The 18,755-nt window shown below is 41.6% G+C and overlaps 1 protein-coding gene across 1 annotated transcript in view; it reads right to left on the bottom strand.

Moving 5' to 3' along the window:
• Positions 1 to 504: 504 nt before the first annotated feature.
• LOC133958529 (storkhead-box protein 2-like) overlaps positions 505 to 18,755 on the bottom strand; it is an 80,850-nt gene continuing 62,599 nt past the window's right edge. The window contains exons 2-4 of the mRNA XM_062393389.1: positions 12,564 to 12,716; positions 3,330 to 5,712; positions 505 to 2,342 (exon numbers count right to left, since the gene is read on the bottom strand). Coding sequence (XP_062249373.1) covers positions 2,138 to 2,342; positions 3,330 to 5,712; positions 12,564 to 12,716 — 2,741 coding nt within the window. The 3' untranslated portion in view covers positions 505 to 2,137. The remainder of the gene's footprint in view (positions 2,343 to 3,329; positions 5,713 to 12,563; positions 12,717 to 18,755) is intronic.

Here is an 18,755-nt window from a genome sequence, read left to right as displayed (position 1 = left end):
TTCGTTATAACCGTATGTGACCGTACACACATGCCGTAAGTGCTTTAACCAGCCACCGTCAGCCGCTGGCTTAACACAGTTGTCACATTAATCATAGAGTCGTAGTTGTGATTTAGGTTTATTGTGATTTAGGGAATGAAACAGGTTTGAGGTCCGGAAATGATGTCGTCCCGAAATGCTGGCGTTAGCGGACCAATCACAGCCAAGAGCTATCCGTGGGTCTCCGCCATGCCGACGTGTAGTTAGAAAAATCAGAGCAATGATCTCACTTTGTGCGTGCGTCGCTCTGAGCAAGTGACTGGGGTATGAGTACACAGAGCGGGTCATTCAAAAAAAGATTGTGTTTAATCCACAAATTAATCATCAGGCGGTAATTTTGACAGCCCTATGTATATTGAATAAAGATGTTTATTACAATTGCTATAGTTATTTAATATCGAATTCACTCTATGAATTAATTAAGTTGCATCTCTGTACTGCCACAACACAGGAATTTCCCCTGAGTAATCAATAAAGTATTTTTTATTAAAAACACACCTGGCCTGCTACAATAGAACAGTAGTGAAAACATCTGTCAGTGAACATTAGAACACTCGCTTGAATGGCAGAGATTATTTCTGGCAACCAACAGAAAGTTGAAACATGATACATCTTCATCTGTTGAATTAGCAGTCAAGAGGGGGGCCAGAAATGTGGAAAATATTAAATAATTTCAAATCAAATCTTATCCCTGGAGCTGGTCCTCAGGTTTCCTGTTAAGCTGGAGGAGATTTAAAGTTAAAACTGGAAAGAATGTTTACACAGTTCCGATGGTCATCGTCACATTAATGGTGCAGAGGGTAAAGCCTAGGTAACAGGTTATTCATTTGAATGTTTAAGCACCAAAATCTTGCATTTTGGAGGGATGATTCATTCAATGAGAATTTGTTTGCTACATTTTACAGGGTACCTCTTAGTGGAGAATGTTAAGTTGGATTAGTGTCAAAGTGTGTACCATTAGTAACAGTGGTCAGCAGAGCAGCATCTCTTAAATATGTACACCTAGTCACACATAGTTAGATGTACTGATCTGGAGCAGCTAGAACAAGAGTGGAAAAAACATGACCTGAGATTACAGATTATACAAATATAACAGACACACATACACACATTTGTACAGCTATTTTAGTGTGGACACTTATTAGCATAGTGCATTCCCTAGCCCCTTACCTTAACCATCCAAACTTAATGCCCAACCCAGGGCAGGGGTTGGCATCCCGCGGCACTTCAGCCCCTCTGCAGTGGCTCCCTGTACAGTGTTGTGCATGTTGCGCATTTTTTTTGCTAACGGTAAACTTAACAAATCACTTTTTATATATCACTCAGGTTCATCATAAGAGTTTGATATTTTTCTTTGTTGTAACAGGTAAAAATATCAATATAATTTCACGTTTTTTTGTTGTTCTTTAATTTAATAAATGCAACAAAATATTGTTTATATATATAAAACCCAGCGGTTTTACCACAAATTTGAACATCGGCCAATGATATCTGTGAAAGTAAAGTTTATTACCGATACGCCGATATCAGTAAACGAGGCGAATATCGGCCTCTACCGATCGCCCGATACATCGGTGCATCACTACTATATATTTAACTTTATGTGGGGGAAAAGGGGGCCAAATTGCTCTTTCGATAACAAAGGTTGCCTACCCCTGCTCTAGGGGTTACTTTAACCTACATCTAATTCTAACTCTAACACTGAAACCAGTCTTAACCCCCAGCCCATTATAGGGGGGGTCACAAAGTGAGGACCCGGCCAAAATGTCGTCACTTTCCTAAAATATCTTCACTCGATGGGTTTTAAACTCAAACTGGTCCTCACAAGATAGCTGTACAAGAGAGTGCGCCCACACACACGCCCACACACAAACACCAATGTATGTGAAAGAACATAACAGCAGTGTAAACAAGAGGCTGTACAATGACTGCCCAGTGGCCTGTTTATTTATGTGAGTATGTGTGTTTAAACAGGTACAGTTCCACTGGCTAAATCCATTTGTTCGTCTTAAGGTGTAACAGTCCTCGGGTTGGAACTTAAATTTTCTGGCCATTGTCCATTGGATTTCAGCATCCCGCCCAGCCTTTATTTCTGTCCCTAGACGCTGGTGATTGATGCAAGGCAGGCGCTGGGCTTCTGGAGTTTCTCTGGTTGGGTGCTGGTAGGTTCTGTGATGTTACGGAAGGAGAAGGGGCGACCGTTGCCAGTAGTGATGCTGAGGTGTCCAGGACTCAATGCCAGGTTCTGACGACGGTTACTCTCCACTATGGAAGAGGTGTTAGATGCTAGACTCTCCCTTGTTCTGTTAAGAGACAGAGAAACTCAGTGACAAATTGTACAACACTGAAAAAAGCACTAAAAGCTTCCCCTTCTGCTGGAAATAAAGCATAGGGAAATGAAAATAGGAGTCCAGATCCCCTAGCCCTAACTTCTATGTAGAAGCTGGATGGAACTCTTTTCTACAGCTTCAAAACAACTTTATGGCCATCAACTCTTTATCCAATTTTTGTTTGTGATTTCCATGTTCTATAATGCTGCATATTTTTGGGATGTACAAGAGGATGTAACAGGCAAAGATAAGATAAGACACTTATACTAAACTCAAGTGGAATTTAGAAATGATAATAGGAGTTAGTAATATAGAATAAGGCACATGATATCAAACATAATACAAAAAACTGTAGTATCACACATAAATATACATTTTGCAGTGTTGGTATTGTTTCTCAGTTTCCGTAAATCAGGGGTCCTCCCTGCAGAATGGGGATGAGTTAAACAAGACAGACTTAAAAAACCAAAACATATAAGGATATAAACTTGAGGAAGACATACCCACCATCCCCACTTGGGGTGAGGGCGACACTTATTAATATACATAAAATGTTAGGCAATTTTTCACATCGAACACAAAAATGTCAACACAATTATTATTACTACTACTACTTGTGCTATCTATAATAACAGAATTACTGATTACTGCAGTATAATTTCCATTATAACCACAATTCTGACAGAGCTTAAATATGACTGTTACACCACTGTTCCTGGCCTCTTGTGTCTCTCTCTCCCTCTTTTATCTAGCTACTCCCTGTTAAAAGTTTTTTGCGGGACATGATAAGTTCTTGCAAAACCCAATGCAGTCTTGTCTGAGGCTAAACATCATCCACTTACCTTAAAATAGATAAAACAATTTAATGCTTAGAGTGACAAAAATTAACAAAAACTACACTGATAAATCAAACTACAGTATCAGTTCTAAATGTTTGTTTGTGTATCCACAAGTTCTCACCGTGGAGAATTGAATCCACTGTCAACTGTGATGGAGCTGGAGTCCATACTGTCCAGTCTAGCAGAGTGGGCTGACTGCTGGTTCTGACTGGACTCTGGAAGCCTCTCTTTAGCACTGGGGAAGGTGAGGGTTCTTTCAAATCGCCTCTGTAGGTCCCTCTCCTTCTCTCGCTCCAGGAGCCACTGCATGGTACCTGCTGCACCCCCTCCCATCCCAACAATGCCTCCTCCAGCCTTCTGGTCCTCTCCTCGACTTTTGGTCCCACTCTCCTCAAGTTCATCGTCATCTGAGACATTGTAATAGTCGAATGATGCCTCTGCAGTACTGGTCGTGGGTTCAAGCCCCTGTGGGGGGTCAGATGCTGTGGCCATCAAAGGTCTGGGCGCATCAAAGGCCTCCTGGGAATCGAGTACATCGCAGGATGAGGACAGGGTAGAAGAGACAAGGGCAGGGTTTTTTCTCAGGGAGCTGTAGCCAGGCAAATGTAGGCCAGGAAGAGGTTTGAAGAGAGTGTCTTTACTAAATATCTCTTTACGTTTCTCCTGACCAAAGGAGGCACTGTGGGGAGGCCGTCCATTTGGAAGGGCCGGGTCAGGGTTAGTGAGAGGTATAGGAGGCAGACTGCCACCTTTAGGTCCCACCCATTTGTCCTCCTTATGGTCTGTCAGGTGGGGTGTCTGTCTGTCTGTCTTCCTGTTAGAGTTACCTACTTTTAATCCATCATGGCAACTTTTGCTCAGAGTTCCCAGTGGATTTGCTGTTGTGATAACAGCATCAGAGGAACCAGAGCAATGAAAGTAATCATCAGGAGCAACAGAAGTGGGCAGGGGTTTTGGTGAGTATGCTGGAAGGTTGTCCCTGCTCTTATTCCTCTCTAAGCTCCTACCAGCATCCAGCCCCAGACAATCCCCAGCAAGCTTAGCTGAGGTGGGTGTGGAACGAGAGTAGTGAGAAGAGCTCTGATTCGCTCGCAGGGTACCATCATCAGTATAGTAACGGTTCCGGTCATCATAATAATCAGGTGGTGCGATCAACCCTGCTCCAAGCTGTCCCTTGGAATTGTCCATGGATCTGGAACGTTCCTTGGCCTTGTCACTCCTTTCATTCCTGGATTTTCTCTCCTGGGTGTGCGAGTGTGAGCGGTGGACTTTGGAGTGGTGGGCTGATGGGCCATGGCTTGGCTCTGGGAAAGGCATTTCCGTTCTTCGCTTAGCAAGCTCTCCAGACACATCCCATTCCGGTGTGATAGGCAGGTGAGAGGTGTCTAGAATGTTGGGGTTGCTGTGTGCAAGGTGAAGCCGAGCCCGCTGTCGCTCCATGGCCAGAGCGTGTTCCCTTGGTGACCGAGCCAGTGAGGATGAGTAGGCTCTATAGTCCCTGTCAGCCAGCTCTAGGTGGGATGCATCACTTGGCTCACCATGCAATGCCCTTGTTTTACTATGTGAGCGGCTTAATTTGGTCTGTGACTGCTTCCTGTGTCTACCTCCACTTCTCCTACTCCTAGAGCTCTGATTGGCTGATGAGGCTTTACTTCTTTGAGCACGCTCTTCTTCAAGACGCTTCATGACAGCTGTGTGCCTGGCAAGATTCTCAACAGTAAGGTCAGGGTTGATTCTGCGGATAATCTCCATCTCTACATGACGTGGCAGTTGGCTGGGCACCTCCTCATCACGGAGTGGCCACTCATCAGGGGGGAACTGTGCTGAGAAGGTCGCAAACTGCTTGGTCTTATCTTTCTTAAAGCTCAGACGGAACAGCTTCAGACCAAACTTACGACTGCCTGTACCACTTCCTCCACTGGTTTGTTTCTCTATCTCTGCAGTTCCTCCTCCTCCTCCACCTCCCCCATTGCCCCCCCCCCTGTGCTTGGTTAGAGTTTCCGTCTTGAAGGTGAACCCGAGGGTGCTGCGGCTTTTTTCTGTGGCGCCTCCTGTTTGCTGGGGAGGTGTTTGTGAAGGGTTTGGGGATGAGTACACTTCCCGATGGTCTTTGGGGAATCGGCACTGTAGGTTGGTGTGTTGGCTTGGAGGGTCGTCTCCATGGTAAGTGTTGCTGTAAAAAGAATCTCCACCTGCACCCCCGCCTGCACTATGGTTTTGGCTAGCCTTAATCTGTGTTTTATCATGCACGCCTCCAGAAGTGGATGGGGTGACGGTGCCAAAGTGAGGTGAGGTGCACTGTGTCTGCTGATGTTGCTGGTGTCGGTCAATGGATCTCTCGTCTAAGTGGTACCACTTGGAGCTGGTTCGGATTAGGCTCGGTGTGATAAAGTAGGTCTGTGGGGTTACAATAAAATATCCGTCTGTTGCTGGGTAGATCTTCCTCTCATGGACCAGCATGCTTAGTGTGTGGTGCAAAACCTCTTCTGTTGGCGTAGGAACACCTAAGAACAATATATAATAACAGGCATTTAGAGCAGAGGCATTTCTCACAGGTAATTAGATTAAACTGCAAGCAGTCATACCTCGGAAGATTTATAACTGATAAAATGTAAAATTCCAAGATTTTGTAAATCCTGTGCTGCCAAAGGTACACACAGTAATACCAATAAATAACCAGATTAGATGTATTCAACATTTGTTTTGTACCTCATTATGTGGTGACAGTTGCCACGCGCAAATAAATGTATGTGCACTAAGAAGTATAAAAATAAGTTAGATTTATTGCAAAACAATGAATGTCAAAGGACATCAGCCAATTCGGGGGTCCTTCATGTGGCCCAGGACACAATTGTGTTCACTCAGCAAAGAAGTGTGGCCACATGCATATCAGATCACCTTTGAATGTGGTCCGAGTGATCAGAACTCAGCATTGAGTATACATTTGGGTGCATTCGCACATATACTAAGAGCTGTCCAATTGTGATAAAATCACTCAGATATTAATACCAAGCCTGAACGGGGATTTCAGATGTTGAAGCATCTGAAAATCAATTTCTGATGGGACTGTTTCCAACGATTTGTGTAACTTTCTGAAAATAATAATCCTATTCAGTTGACATCTCGAAAAGTAAAACTTTTCCGATTCACTGATATTGTTTGGGTTTTAGGAGTAGTCTTTGGTTGTGAATGCAGTGAATTCAGGATATGTGATATGTTAGAAATTTGTAACAGTTTGCAGCACACAGACTCACCTGTTGAAGGTAATCTCTATGAGTAATACACAAAATAACCAGGCAAAAGTTTGCAAGGTTGGATTGGTGATAAATACCAAAAAGAAAAGACCATATTTCTTTACAGACGGAGAAACACCTCAATTATGTAAGATTATGAATTGTATTGTGAGAAATGTCAGAATGTGATAATTTCAATTAAGTGGTTGAAGGAATGTATGACTCGGTATACAATTAATATAATAATAAAATTAAGTAACAAAGGGTGTATCCATGGGACAAAAGTAAATCGGAGTCTATCCAAGTATGCCCAGCAACATGTTTCTTAACTGGATTATTACAGAATAGTTCATTTCACTCTCCTTGTTATCGGTTTGTTAGAAATAATTTTGAAGAAAGGATAAAAAGAATATTTTGTGCATTAAAACTGTTGGGTTATAGCATTTTCTAATGAGGTACACAGGCACTAATTAGCGATTTATGAAACAGTGAGGAGTGTGTGTACATTTTTTGACAAACTACAACTCTCATTGTGTCTCTACGGTCGGTTTCTTCGCATTTTGTCCTGCTCTCTCCTCCTTTGTGTCCCCTTCACAGCCCCCTCTCTGTCTCTCTTCAAAATCTCCAGCTGTCTCTCTCTTTATCAGTCTGGAGGTATTACTAGCAGTTACATCATAACAGCCTTTCAGCCCAGCCAGAATGACGCACTGCCATGCAGACAGACTGACAATCTGCACACATGTTTGTGTGCATGCGTGCATATGTATACACACACACAAAGTGTTTGTCTATACCTCTTCATCCCAAATTTGTTGATTAGAAGAAAAACCAAGCAGAAAGAAAGAGGTTGAAACATAGAGTTAGGCTAAAGGGCAGGTTTATCCTGCCCTGTGGTCATGTTTTAAAGTGTCGGAGAGCGACACAAGAATTGCAGTTTGCAAGCAGTGTTTAGCCAAAATATCTAGAGGGGGGTCGTCCGCAAAGACCTTTGGCACTACTGCCTTAATTAACCACCTTAAAGCCAAACACCCCGAGCAGCATGCTCAGTTTGAGCGAGCGACGGCTGCAGTAGCATCAAAGAGGAAAGCTCCGAGCAGCACCCACACTCCGTCCGTGGCCGCGGTCTTTCAAAAGACAAAAAAGTTCGCAAAGGACAATGCCAAAGTTAACACAATCACGTAGAAGGTAATGGAGTTTAATGCTTTGGATGATCAACCGTTTAGTGTTGTGGAGGACATCGGCTTTCGGAGACTTGTGGAGCACATTGAGCCCCGTTACACGATACCAAGCGGGCGGTATTTCTCGGACGTGTGCTTACCTGAGATGTACGTGAGCGTTGCAACTCGCGTCCACGAGCTATTGGCTAAAGATAAAGATGTTAACCTCAGCTTCACGACAGACATATGGAGCTCGGATGTCAGCCCCACCAGCATGCTGAGCTTAACAGCACAGTGGGTCGATGCAGATTTCAAGTTACAAAATATAGTGCTTCACTCACAGGAGTTCAGAGGATCACACACGGCAGTAGCCATCTCTGATGCATTTGCCAGGATGTTTCAAACTTGGCATATCGACCCATCAAAAGTGCATGCAGTCGTGAGTGACTGCACGACTGCATGTACCCAGGGCCGGCCCTAGCACATTTGGCGCTCTAGGCAAGCTTCACCCCTGGCGCCCCCCCCAAAAAAAATTAATATTTTTTTCAAAACGATTTTCCACGAAAACGTATACAATTATTTCTTTCTTCGTCGAAGTTGCTTGGACACACACACTCTTACCATAAGCCTCAACGTAATAGCATGTTCCGACAACACCAAGGAGGTACGTACCTCGATTTTTGCCTCATTTTACACTAATGTTGTATTCATTTTTTTTATGTCAAAATATTGGTTGGAGATATATGTTATGGGTCCCAAGATTGATAGCACAGCAACAACGTATATCTGTAGAATACAGAATGAATGCAGCAGCAGTAACGACAGAAAGCCTTCAGTTCCTCATCCAGACTGCATCTTATTCAAATTAAACACAATTTCAAGTACAAGCATTTCTCTGAGTGTAACTTCATTTTAAAGTGCATAAAACATACATTCAATTATTATGGTGTCTCTTTCCTCCAAACATCTTAATATACATTATCACTCATAAAGAAATATAAACATTTACAATATAGACCTATTGAACATTAGCTTATAACTGGTATTTATAAGGCACAATAATAATTCATGAATTAATTACAGAGTCTGTGTGTGTCGGAGCTGAACTACACACTGTAAAGTAAACAATATACTATCGCGACCCGCCTGCAAGACGACGCGCAGGTAAAACAAACCTAAGGCGAAGGTAGCCCCTCCCACCTGGTGCGCGAGCGTCTCCCCTCACTGCCCAGTGGAGTTTCTGAGTTTAACCAGTCTAAGTAGATAATCAAAATGACATAATATGTCTCAATGACACTCGTGGTGATCAAGCGAAGCTTCAGGAGCTAACGTAGGTGACTCTCACCCACTACTAACCTGTAGAATACAGGATGGATGCAGCTGCAGTAAAGACACGGAGCATTCACTTCCTCATCCAGACTGCACCTGACAGGTGTGCGGACGTTACCCCCAAAGAGACAGGACGGGGTGCAACTGCTTCGTGCCAAACGTTCCACCTGAGTGCTGCTGTCATTTACTGATTTCTCTAGTGAAACTACTTAAATTACTGTTAAAGTGATTAAATACAATATTTTGGGCATACCACATATAAAAGGGGGCGCCAAAAATTCAGCCTAGGCGCAGTTTTTGGCGCCCCCCTCTGAGTGGCGCCCTAGGCAACCGCCTATGTCGCCTGTAGGAAAGACCGGCCCTGCATGTACCTGTAAGTGTTTGATGTTACAAGCACACTTGCTATTTACCTCAGCCTTTACATTATTGTTTACATTATAGCCTACTGTTACTTAGTAGACTTGTGCCAACTTTTGCACAACATGTCAGAAATGTTAAATAAACATTTACTTTCTTTGAAAATCATGTCTATGTATTTTATTTTTGCAAATTAAAAAAAAAAAATAATGAAAAACTTAACAACCACATTCGGTATTCGGTATTCGGTATTCGGCCAACCGTTTGATTATTATTCGGCTTCGGCCACAAATTCTCTATTCGGTGCATCCCTATAATATACCAAAGTTAATTAGGAGGAACAACAGATACAAATGATTGATACTGTCAGAGATCCGACTCTGCACTCTCACCTATTTCCCCCATCCCCCACAAAATCCAAGAACATCCTTATGATAGTGCTGATAACTACATTATGGGATATGCAGTTTATCTAAAAGTCAAACCAAATGGCATTAAAAAAGAACAGCACTCTTTGGCCCCCTTTCTTTTAGTTCTCCCTTTCTCTCTACCACACTAGATAGTCTGTCCCTTTCAGAATGAGCCTCAGAAGATATCCTATTTGCATAAGTGGGAGCTCACCATCCATAAACAGTTTACAGTTTTTGGCAGGCAGGTAGGAGTCAGGATTAACTACGATGACATAATTTGGAGATATACTCTAAAGTAATACTTACACTAAATTATGGGAAAATCCAAATAAAGAAAGGACAGAAATGTGCTCAACCCCCATCAGGTTTTGTATTTTACACCTGATTATGAGGTTTTTCCTGAGTCCAATCTCTGGTGTCCCATTAGACGTGCGCCAGAGGACCCTTGTGGGGATCCCTACTGCCATGACATCACAGGGACTATAAAGCACATCTCACATCTCTACTCTGTGCCTTTCCACCACTGCAATATTAGTTGTTTTAGGAGAAAGTAAATGGGCTTACACTCTCTCAGTAGTAGGGCTGCTTGATTAATCGAAATTTAAACAATCTCCAAACTACTATAATCGAGTAGAAACAATTATTTGGTGTTTTTTTTCGAGTGTTAGGGTTGCACAATTCAGTCCTTCCCCCAAAGCATTCAGTGGCCCAGCTGACTGTCACTCACTCTCAAGCAGCTGTAAAGTGAAAGAGGTGAGTTGTGTGTGTGGTGACCGCCGGTGAAAAAACAGCGCGAGTGGAAGAAAAGGAAAGGCAGCCCCGTTTGATCGATAAAAAGAGTCGAAAAACTTAGAGCAACACTAAGACCATGTAGCGGCTGCTGCTGTGCCCCGCACCGCTATTCTCAAGCGCGCTCCCGCCTGGCTGTTAAACCTGGTCAGCACGGACCCGCATTTCTCCGCGCCGGTCAGTCGGTCAGAGTGTTAGGGTTGCCATCATTAAGGATTTGAATAACCGGGCACCGATATCCTGGTTTCACGGAGGAATAAGACACGCAGCCGTCATCTGTGTTTACCGGAACCGGAAGTGATTAAAAAAATAAAGCATAGACTTCAGAATAAGGGCACATATTAATAACGTTTGAATAATCGTGATTTTGATATTGTCCAAAATAATCGTGATTATGATTTTTCCCATAATCGAGCAGCCCTAGTGTTAGGGTTTCAATCATTGAGCGTTTGAATGACCGGGCACCGATATCCTGGTTTCACGGAGGAATAAGACACGCAGCCGTCATCTGTGTTTACCTGAACCGGAAGTGATTCACTTTATTGCGCATGCTCAAGTCATTTAAAGAATAAAGCATAGACTTCAGAATAATCGAGCAGCCCTAATCATTAGCACATCTTAAGTATACAAATGTGTTATAATTTCCCTAATACATTTTGAGGAGTTTTAAATTATAAATGCTCAAGCCTTAAATATACTAATGTAAATGTACTTGCGCTCTATAAGTGATATATTTCAAAGTATATTATAAATTTGTAGTATATGTAAGTGCATTGTTAGTTCACCCTAAAGTAACCCTTACTTGCATTTGTTTAAAAAAATATTTATAGGATATTTGCACCTAAAGTACTTTTCAGATTAAAACCAAATTTAAAGTCTGAAAATTGATTTTTCATTTCAAATTCGCAAGAATGTAAGTATTGTGGACTAATTTACATATACTTCAACATATAGATGAAGTCTAATAATGTTATGCACTCAGGGAGGGTAAGTAGGTGGCAGTTGGCCTGTGCTCTCCTCTCCCCTCCCCCACCCCTGAACTGTTGACCTTTGTGCTTCAGATACATTGGTTCTGAACAAAATACTGCAGGACTGAATAGGCAGAACAATTGCATTTTTATGTTACATAAAAAAATATATATATATAACTATTGAGGATGTAGGGATCATAATTATGAAGGCCCAATCTAAAAATATTGCAAACAATTTTCACAATAAAAAGTCCGGTTGAAGATATGCCCATCCCCCAACCCATTCATTCTCTCAACAGCCTTGCAAACCCTTTCCCGTTGTTAACATAAAATAATAATATTTTGGTGAGTTGTGTCTCATCTCCTCTCCCAGAATGAGGCGGAATGCACACTCACACACTAATATTCTTAGTTTGCGATTATCTGTGCATGACAGGCTGCACCCAACAATCTGTTGAAGGACTGGGAGGGGGAAAAACGTTCCAAATGTTAAATATTTATTCAAGAGCAGTTTTGTTGACAGAGCCACATAGTCCATTTTATTCATAATTTTGGTGGTGTGTGGTTTTTATATTTATGTTTTATTTATTTAGGATATTAAAATAGCACTACTTATCCATCTATTCTTCTAACTCTGAGGAGCAATGATTTCATGAGATCTTTGCAAATAAAAGTATAACCATCATAACAACTAGTCTGTCAGAGCTGAAACTCTGAGGAGCAATGATTTCATGAGATCTTTGCAAATAAAAGTATAACCATCATAACAACTAGTCTGTCAGAGCTGAAACCTGAGGGAACACAACTGTACCTGGTCTCTCTCTCTTCCTTCTCCCCCCATCTCTATCTTCTCTCCCCTCTTGTCCACCAATCTTTCCTCTCCTCCCCATTTTTCTCCACTCACCCCAACCGGTCGAGGCAGATTTCTTGACCTGCTATTAAGTGCTTTAAGATAATGTATATTCGGATTTGGCGCTATACAAATAAAATATAATTGAAATTAATTTCTTAATAATCATCATTGGCATATCCAGAGCCATTCTCAAGCATCAGTAGGCATAAACTGATGGCTGGCTGTTGCTTGGTGGTGGTGTGTAAGCTGGTATTACCTGGAAAACATGTCTGCAGGTGTTCAGTTAGGGCCTCCTGACTGACAGGCCTATGGGCAGAGTTCATCGCGGAGATAGCCAATAGCAACACCTCTCCCAGAGGAAAGAACTGCGATTGGCTGATGGGGGACATACTGATGGGTGACACATCACCTGTGAAAAGACAGAAGCCAGACAGTTAAGCTTAATGTTGCACTTACACTTGATACCTGACCCTGTTGCATTGCAGGATAAGGCATCCTCCATATGTCATGTCATCACTCTAATTCGCGATTTCCTGTCACATCCCTACTTCTATCTACCCAATAAGCAAAATCTTGTCAACAATTACAAGAAAGAATATCAAATTAAGATATCCTATCTCTTTTTCTGCCAGATCATCTAAATACATAAGAGCCAAATTCTGCAATGAAAAGATGCTATAGCTGAAGTTTAGGTGCATGCCATTGCCTGAAGTGCACCTTTCTAATGAATATTTGACAAGGCAATGCAGTCCATAACTGTGATTGGTCAGTTTGATAGCATAGCATTTCCTTCTACACATATCTAACTGCTCATTCTTCATTCTGACGTTTTTAGTTGAGTTGAATGTAGGGCTGCAACTAATGACTATTATGATAATTGATTACTCTGTCGATTATTTCTTCGATTTAATCAATTATTAATTAGACAAAAAATAGAAAAGCTACATTTATATGACAATTCCTGTTTAGATATCTACGACTTTTCATAAGAACAAAAAAGTGAGTTGCACTTATATGTAGCACTCAAAAGGAGCAGCAAAAGATATTTGATGACACAGCTTATAAAGGTTTATATATAGTTATACTTTATATATACATATATAAACTATAGCTTGTTGCATTTATGAAATTATAGAACAGCAATAAAGAAAACTGTTGACATTTCATGGATATTTTTACCTGTTATAACAAAGGAAAAACACCAAACTCTTATGAAGAGGAGAACAAAATACAAGTGTAGGCCTACTTGAAATAAATTAAACATAACTATGTAGGCCTATTTGAGTCATCCCCATATTTGTGGGAAATGTATAAAATAAGAAGTAGCCCACTTTGAAATAAATGAAATATTTAGCTGCAGCCTAATAGTTTAAAAAAAATATATTTTAGTTGACGAAATATTAAAATAAAAAGTGAGAGCAGGTCAGACTGGAGGCGGACACAGAAACTGAAGCTTGGTACAAACCAACTGCAGCTCCTGCTCAAGAAGCTTCTGCGCTGATCTCTGAGCAGCTGTGTCCTAGCCTCAACAGAACTACCCAACAATTCCTACTATTCACAGAAAAACTCAAAATGACGTTGATATTGCCAAGTTAAATCTGGATGGTCAAACTTGATGAAGAAAAGTTCTAACGCCCTAACTCCAGAATGCTATGAAGAGTGATCAGATGAATTGCAATAAATTGCAAGTCCCACTTTGCCACAAAAATTAACTAAATCCCCAAAAAGCCATTTCCACTGCTTTCAGACCTGCCAAAGAAGGACTAGCTGACATCATGTCAGTGCTTCTCTTGTTAACACAGCTGAGAGTGTCGACAAGGACAAGGCTGGAGATCACTCTGTCATGCTGATTGAGACAGGAGAGCAGACTGGAAGCTTTAAAAGGAGGTTGGTTGGTGCTTGAAATCATTGTTCTTACTCTGTTAACCATGGTTACCTGCAAGGAAACAAGTGCAGTCAACATTGCTTTGCACAAAAAGGGCTTCACAGGCAAGGATATTGCTGCTTGTAAGATTGCACCTAAATCTATAATTTTCCCCGGATCATCAAGAACTCCAAGGCGATAGGTTCAATAGTTGTGAAAAAGGCTTCAGGGCAACCAAGAAAGTCCAGCAAGCACCAGGACCATCTCCTAAAGATGATTCAGTTGCAGGATCGGGGCACCACTAGTGAAGAGGTTACTCAGGAATGGCAGCAGGCAGGTGTGAGTGCATCTGCACGCACAGTGACACAAAGACTTTAGGAGGATGGCCTGGTGTCAAGAAGGGCAGCAAAGAAGCCACATCTCTCCAGAAAAATCTTCAGGGACAGACTGATATTCTGCCAAAGGTACAGGGATTGGACTGCTGTGGACTGGGGTAAAGTCATTTTTACTGATGAATCCCCTTACCAATTGTATGGGGCATCTGGAAAAAAGCTTGTCTGGAGAAGAAAAGGTGAGCGTTATCACCAGTCCTGTGTCATGCCAACAGTAAGCATCCTGAGACCATTCATCTGTGGGGTTGCTTCTCAGCCAAGGGAATGGGCTCACTAACAATTTTGCCTAAGAACACAGCCATGAATAAAGAATGGTACCAAAACATCCTCAGAAAGCAACTTCTCCCAACCATCCAAGAACAGTTTGGTGACAAAGAATGCCTTTTCCAGCATGATGGAGCACCTTGCCCTAAGGCAAAAGTGATAACTAAGTGTCTCGGGGAACAAAACATTTTGGATCCATGTCCAGGAAACTCCCCAGACCTTAATCCCATTGAGAACATGTGGTCAATCCTCAGGAGGTTGGTGGACAAACAAAAACAAACAAATTCAAAGCATTGATTATGCAAGAATGGGCTGCCATCAGTCAGGATGTAGCCCGTAAGTGAATTGACAGCATGCCAGGGTGAATTGCAGAAGTCTTGAAAAAGAAGGGCCAAGACTGCAAATATTGACTCTTTGCATAAACTTGATGTAATTGTCAATAAAGTCCTTTGACGCTAATGAAATGCTTGTAATTATACTTCAATATACCATAGTAACATCTGATAAAAAGATCTAAAAACACTGAAGCAGCAAACATTGTGAACTTCAATACTTGTGTCATTCTCAAAACTTTTGGCCACAGCTGTACACATAAATCTTCCATCTACCTATCTGTAGCATATCCACGAAAGATGGTCGAGACTTTCAACTGATGTTTTCAGGTTTATTTGAAACTTCCCTAAACAACACCTTTGTGAAGTTACAGATTCATAACAGTAAGTCTGCGTCTTCGGTTTCTCCCGACATAATTATCTCAGGAAACCTAGCTTTATTTTTAAAATGTTTTCAACTGAATGCAATACGATTCCGTACAATGTAGCCTCGACCGGAAAATAAGAGAGATGGGTGGAAAAGAGGGTAGAGCAGAGCAAAATATATGGGTATGGGAGAAGAAGGGGAGATTATCTTCCCTCTCAGTTCGTTTGCATCACAAATGTTTTTTGGCCAGTCTGTCTCTTCCACTAAATTATTTTCTCTGTCCTATCCTAATATGACTTATCACAATAATTTCTGGAACAATATATCATCCAACAAAACAAGTTCTATGGAAATCCAGCTCCCCACTGCATTAAATTTGCACTTGCAAAAAATTCAGACTGTGTCAAAGCAATAACGAGCGACATAGATGTTTTCATATCAGCAAATATCCAACTGCCCAAGCCCTGTTATGAAATTCCCTCTTGTCTGCATTTCAGCCAGCAAGTCACATCATACCATCCCTTTATAAATCTCTGTCACTAGCGTGAAAGTGTTCTCCACATTGACATTGCTAATACCAGCAGGACCACTGTGGACAAGTTAATTATTTTTGAATTAAAAAAATGGAAATAGTCATACCATATAATACATACACTGCATGCTGCAATTTAAAGGGATAGTTCACCCAGAAATGAAAATCAATAATTTCTCTACTCACCCCTATGTCGATGGAGGGGTAGGTGAAGTGTTTTAGTTCACAAAAAACTTTTATAAAAATTACTTAGGTAATACAGAAACATCCATAGCTAACCAGGGTTGAATTAAACGAAAATGGAAAATCAGTTTAATGATTTCAGTTCCCCTTCTACTGTACTGAAAACATGCCAATCCGTGACTTCAAAACCGAGGTACATATTGAACCGTGATTTTTGTGTTGAGTTAGACCCCTAACAGAGACACGTTCACAACAACAGCAGGCCAATACATTTTTAAAGTTAAATGTAATGCTCTTTAAGACCTCTATATGACTGGGTTCACACAACGAATTCTCCTGAATTTCCACGGACTATATACTAGGAAGCCAGGCGGAGAAAGTCCATAGAAACTACGGAGCCTTTAACTCTAACTTTAACATTTGCGTTCACAATTCCTGAACATGAACACAGCAAGAGCAAAACAAGGAATAGACACAAGCGAAGATGTTAAGAGTTTTTAACTATAAAGGCAGACGCCAGTATTTTGTATAAGAAAGCATGTAATCTCCGCAGCAGAATTACTATGATACGTCCTGCCCCTGCCTGCTGGTCCACCCCTCAATTGAATGGTTCGTAGAGTTCCCATGTTGTGAACGTGTCTAAACGGAGTATATCCTGCTTGTTAATGTGTGAGAGAAGTCCGGACCCATTTGTGAGGACATGTCCAGAATTCATGTTTGAAAATGGCTATAGACCATAATGTAGTCATAATTACTGTGATGACGTACTCATAATGTAGTACGTCATCACAAACACTTGGTCTGAAAACTCAATAAAAGGCATTAACTGTGGACTTTGAGAGTTGCTGGTCAGAACGCATCGGCACAAGTATATCTGCTCGTAAGAGGAGGAGGAGAGGACGTAAAGAGGAGACATTTTGTGGCAGCAGCAGGCGTTAGATTAAAGCAATGCTCCCTCCATTTTCACCCCACAGACAGACAAGAGCTTACAGGACGGGGAAAATAGTGCAGAGGAAGAGACAGGCTGGCAAAACACACCTGTGATGCAGCGAAAGGGAACAGTGGTGAGATAATAAAAAGAGCAAGAATGTTCAAGCATGCATCGTCCATGTCTCTCTGTGAGCAGTGGTAGTAAACAATTAGCAATGAGCCTTTGTCTACCATGTTAAACCACACCCTCCCCCTTTTTGTCATGCTCGCCCTTCACTGGCTGCCTCCCTCGCTCTCTCACCCTTCATTTAGGTCTCCTACTTTTCTTCAATTCCTCATTCTTTTTCTAAACCTGTTTTCTCTCTGCTATAGCACATTTCCATCTATCCTTATCTCACACTGTCTCGCTATGTTAAGCTATGACGCTAAGCTACCAATACTAACGAGAAATTCCTACTACATGCTCGCCAATGAAGACAGACAGACATAGACTCATACCTTGGCAGCTAGTATCAACTCCTTTACTAAAACCAAAGTCCACTGGTGAGCTTTTCAGTGTAGCTTCTGATGGCAGCGTTGCTCTGTCTGTCTCACACACGTACTCTGCCCAGCCCCCCACCTCCCCCTCTTACTCTCGCTCACACACGTAGTATGTAACCTCTCCCTCTCATACACACGCGCGCGTGCAAACGTCGTCATTCTCGGTTCTCACCCTCTCAAACACAAATATGCGTTCAGTCTAAGGATACCCATAATCCTTTGCGCCACACAAAGACAAGGGGGTGTGACCAATCAAACACTGCCTCACTCTGAACCGTGTTTTTTTCTTATATGGTCAAATAATTGTCAATCTTTTCTAGGGGTACCATCATTTTTGTCCGGGCCATTTTCACTTGTTTTCTTTTTTAAATGGTTCTGTTGAACCACAATTCAAAAGCAACGTCTTATTTGTATTAGTTATTTTCAGTACATTTTTATTTATTATTACTTTTGTCTGTTTCACGTTATTTCAGTGACCATTGTGGATTTTTCTTTCTTTAACGGAAGGGTACCAACAATTTTGTCCACGTGTGTATATATATAAAAAATAAATCAACAAATGAAGAACCACGCAAGTAACAAATCATTTTAATGAAAAACAACTCAAATTTAGAGTGAATACTGGAGACTCTCAACTAAAGCTATGATAGTTGGAGGCATTCCTGCATAATTACCCATCTCTGAACCTGCTTTTATCTTTAGTTTTTTCAGTTACAGCAGTTTCAGTTCCACAGCTTCTCCTTTCACAAACTCCTCTTAAAGGGGACCTATTATGCTTTTTCTTACTTTCAGAGGAACTGGATTGTCAGATTAAAGGTTATCAGCTTCCAAAAATTGGGGAAATGCATGTTGGAATAATCTCATTGAGCCACAGGGAGCAGCGTGTTTCTTTTTTGGACGCCTGCTTTCCAACTGTTTTTTCCACCCTCTTGTTAATCTGACGTCAGATTACCTAGGACTTGCATATTTAAGCATCTGATCCAGGTAATGGGAACATAAAAACACCCACTCAGCACAGGGACACACCTCTATCTGCTCAGTCTG

The sequence above is a fragment of the Platichthys flesus genome, chromosome 8 (assembly GCF_949316205.1).
Source record: "Platichthys flesus chromosome 8, fPlaFle2.1, whole genome shotgun sequence".
Classification (NCBI taxonomy): domain Eukaryota; kingdom Metazoa; phylum Chordata; class Actinopteri; order Pleuronectiformes; family Pleuronectidae; genus Platichthys; species Platichthys flesus.
Note: the sequence above shows the minus strand (reverse complement) of the source record. Positions and strands in the feature narration are given on the sequence as shown.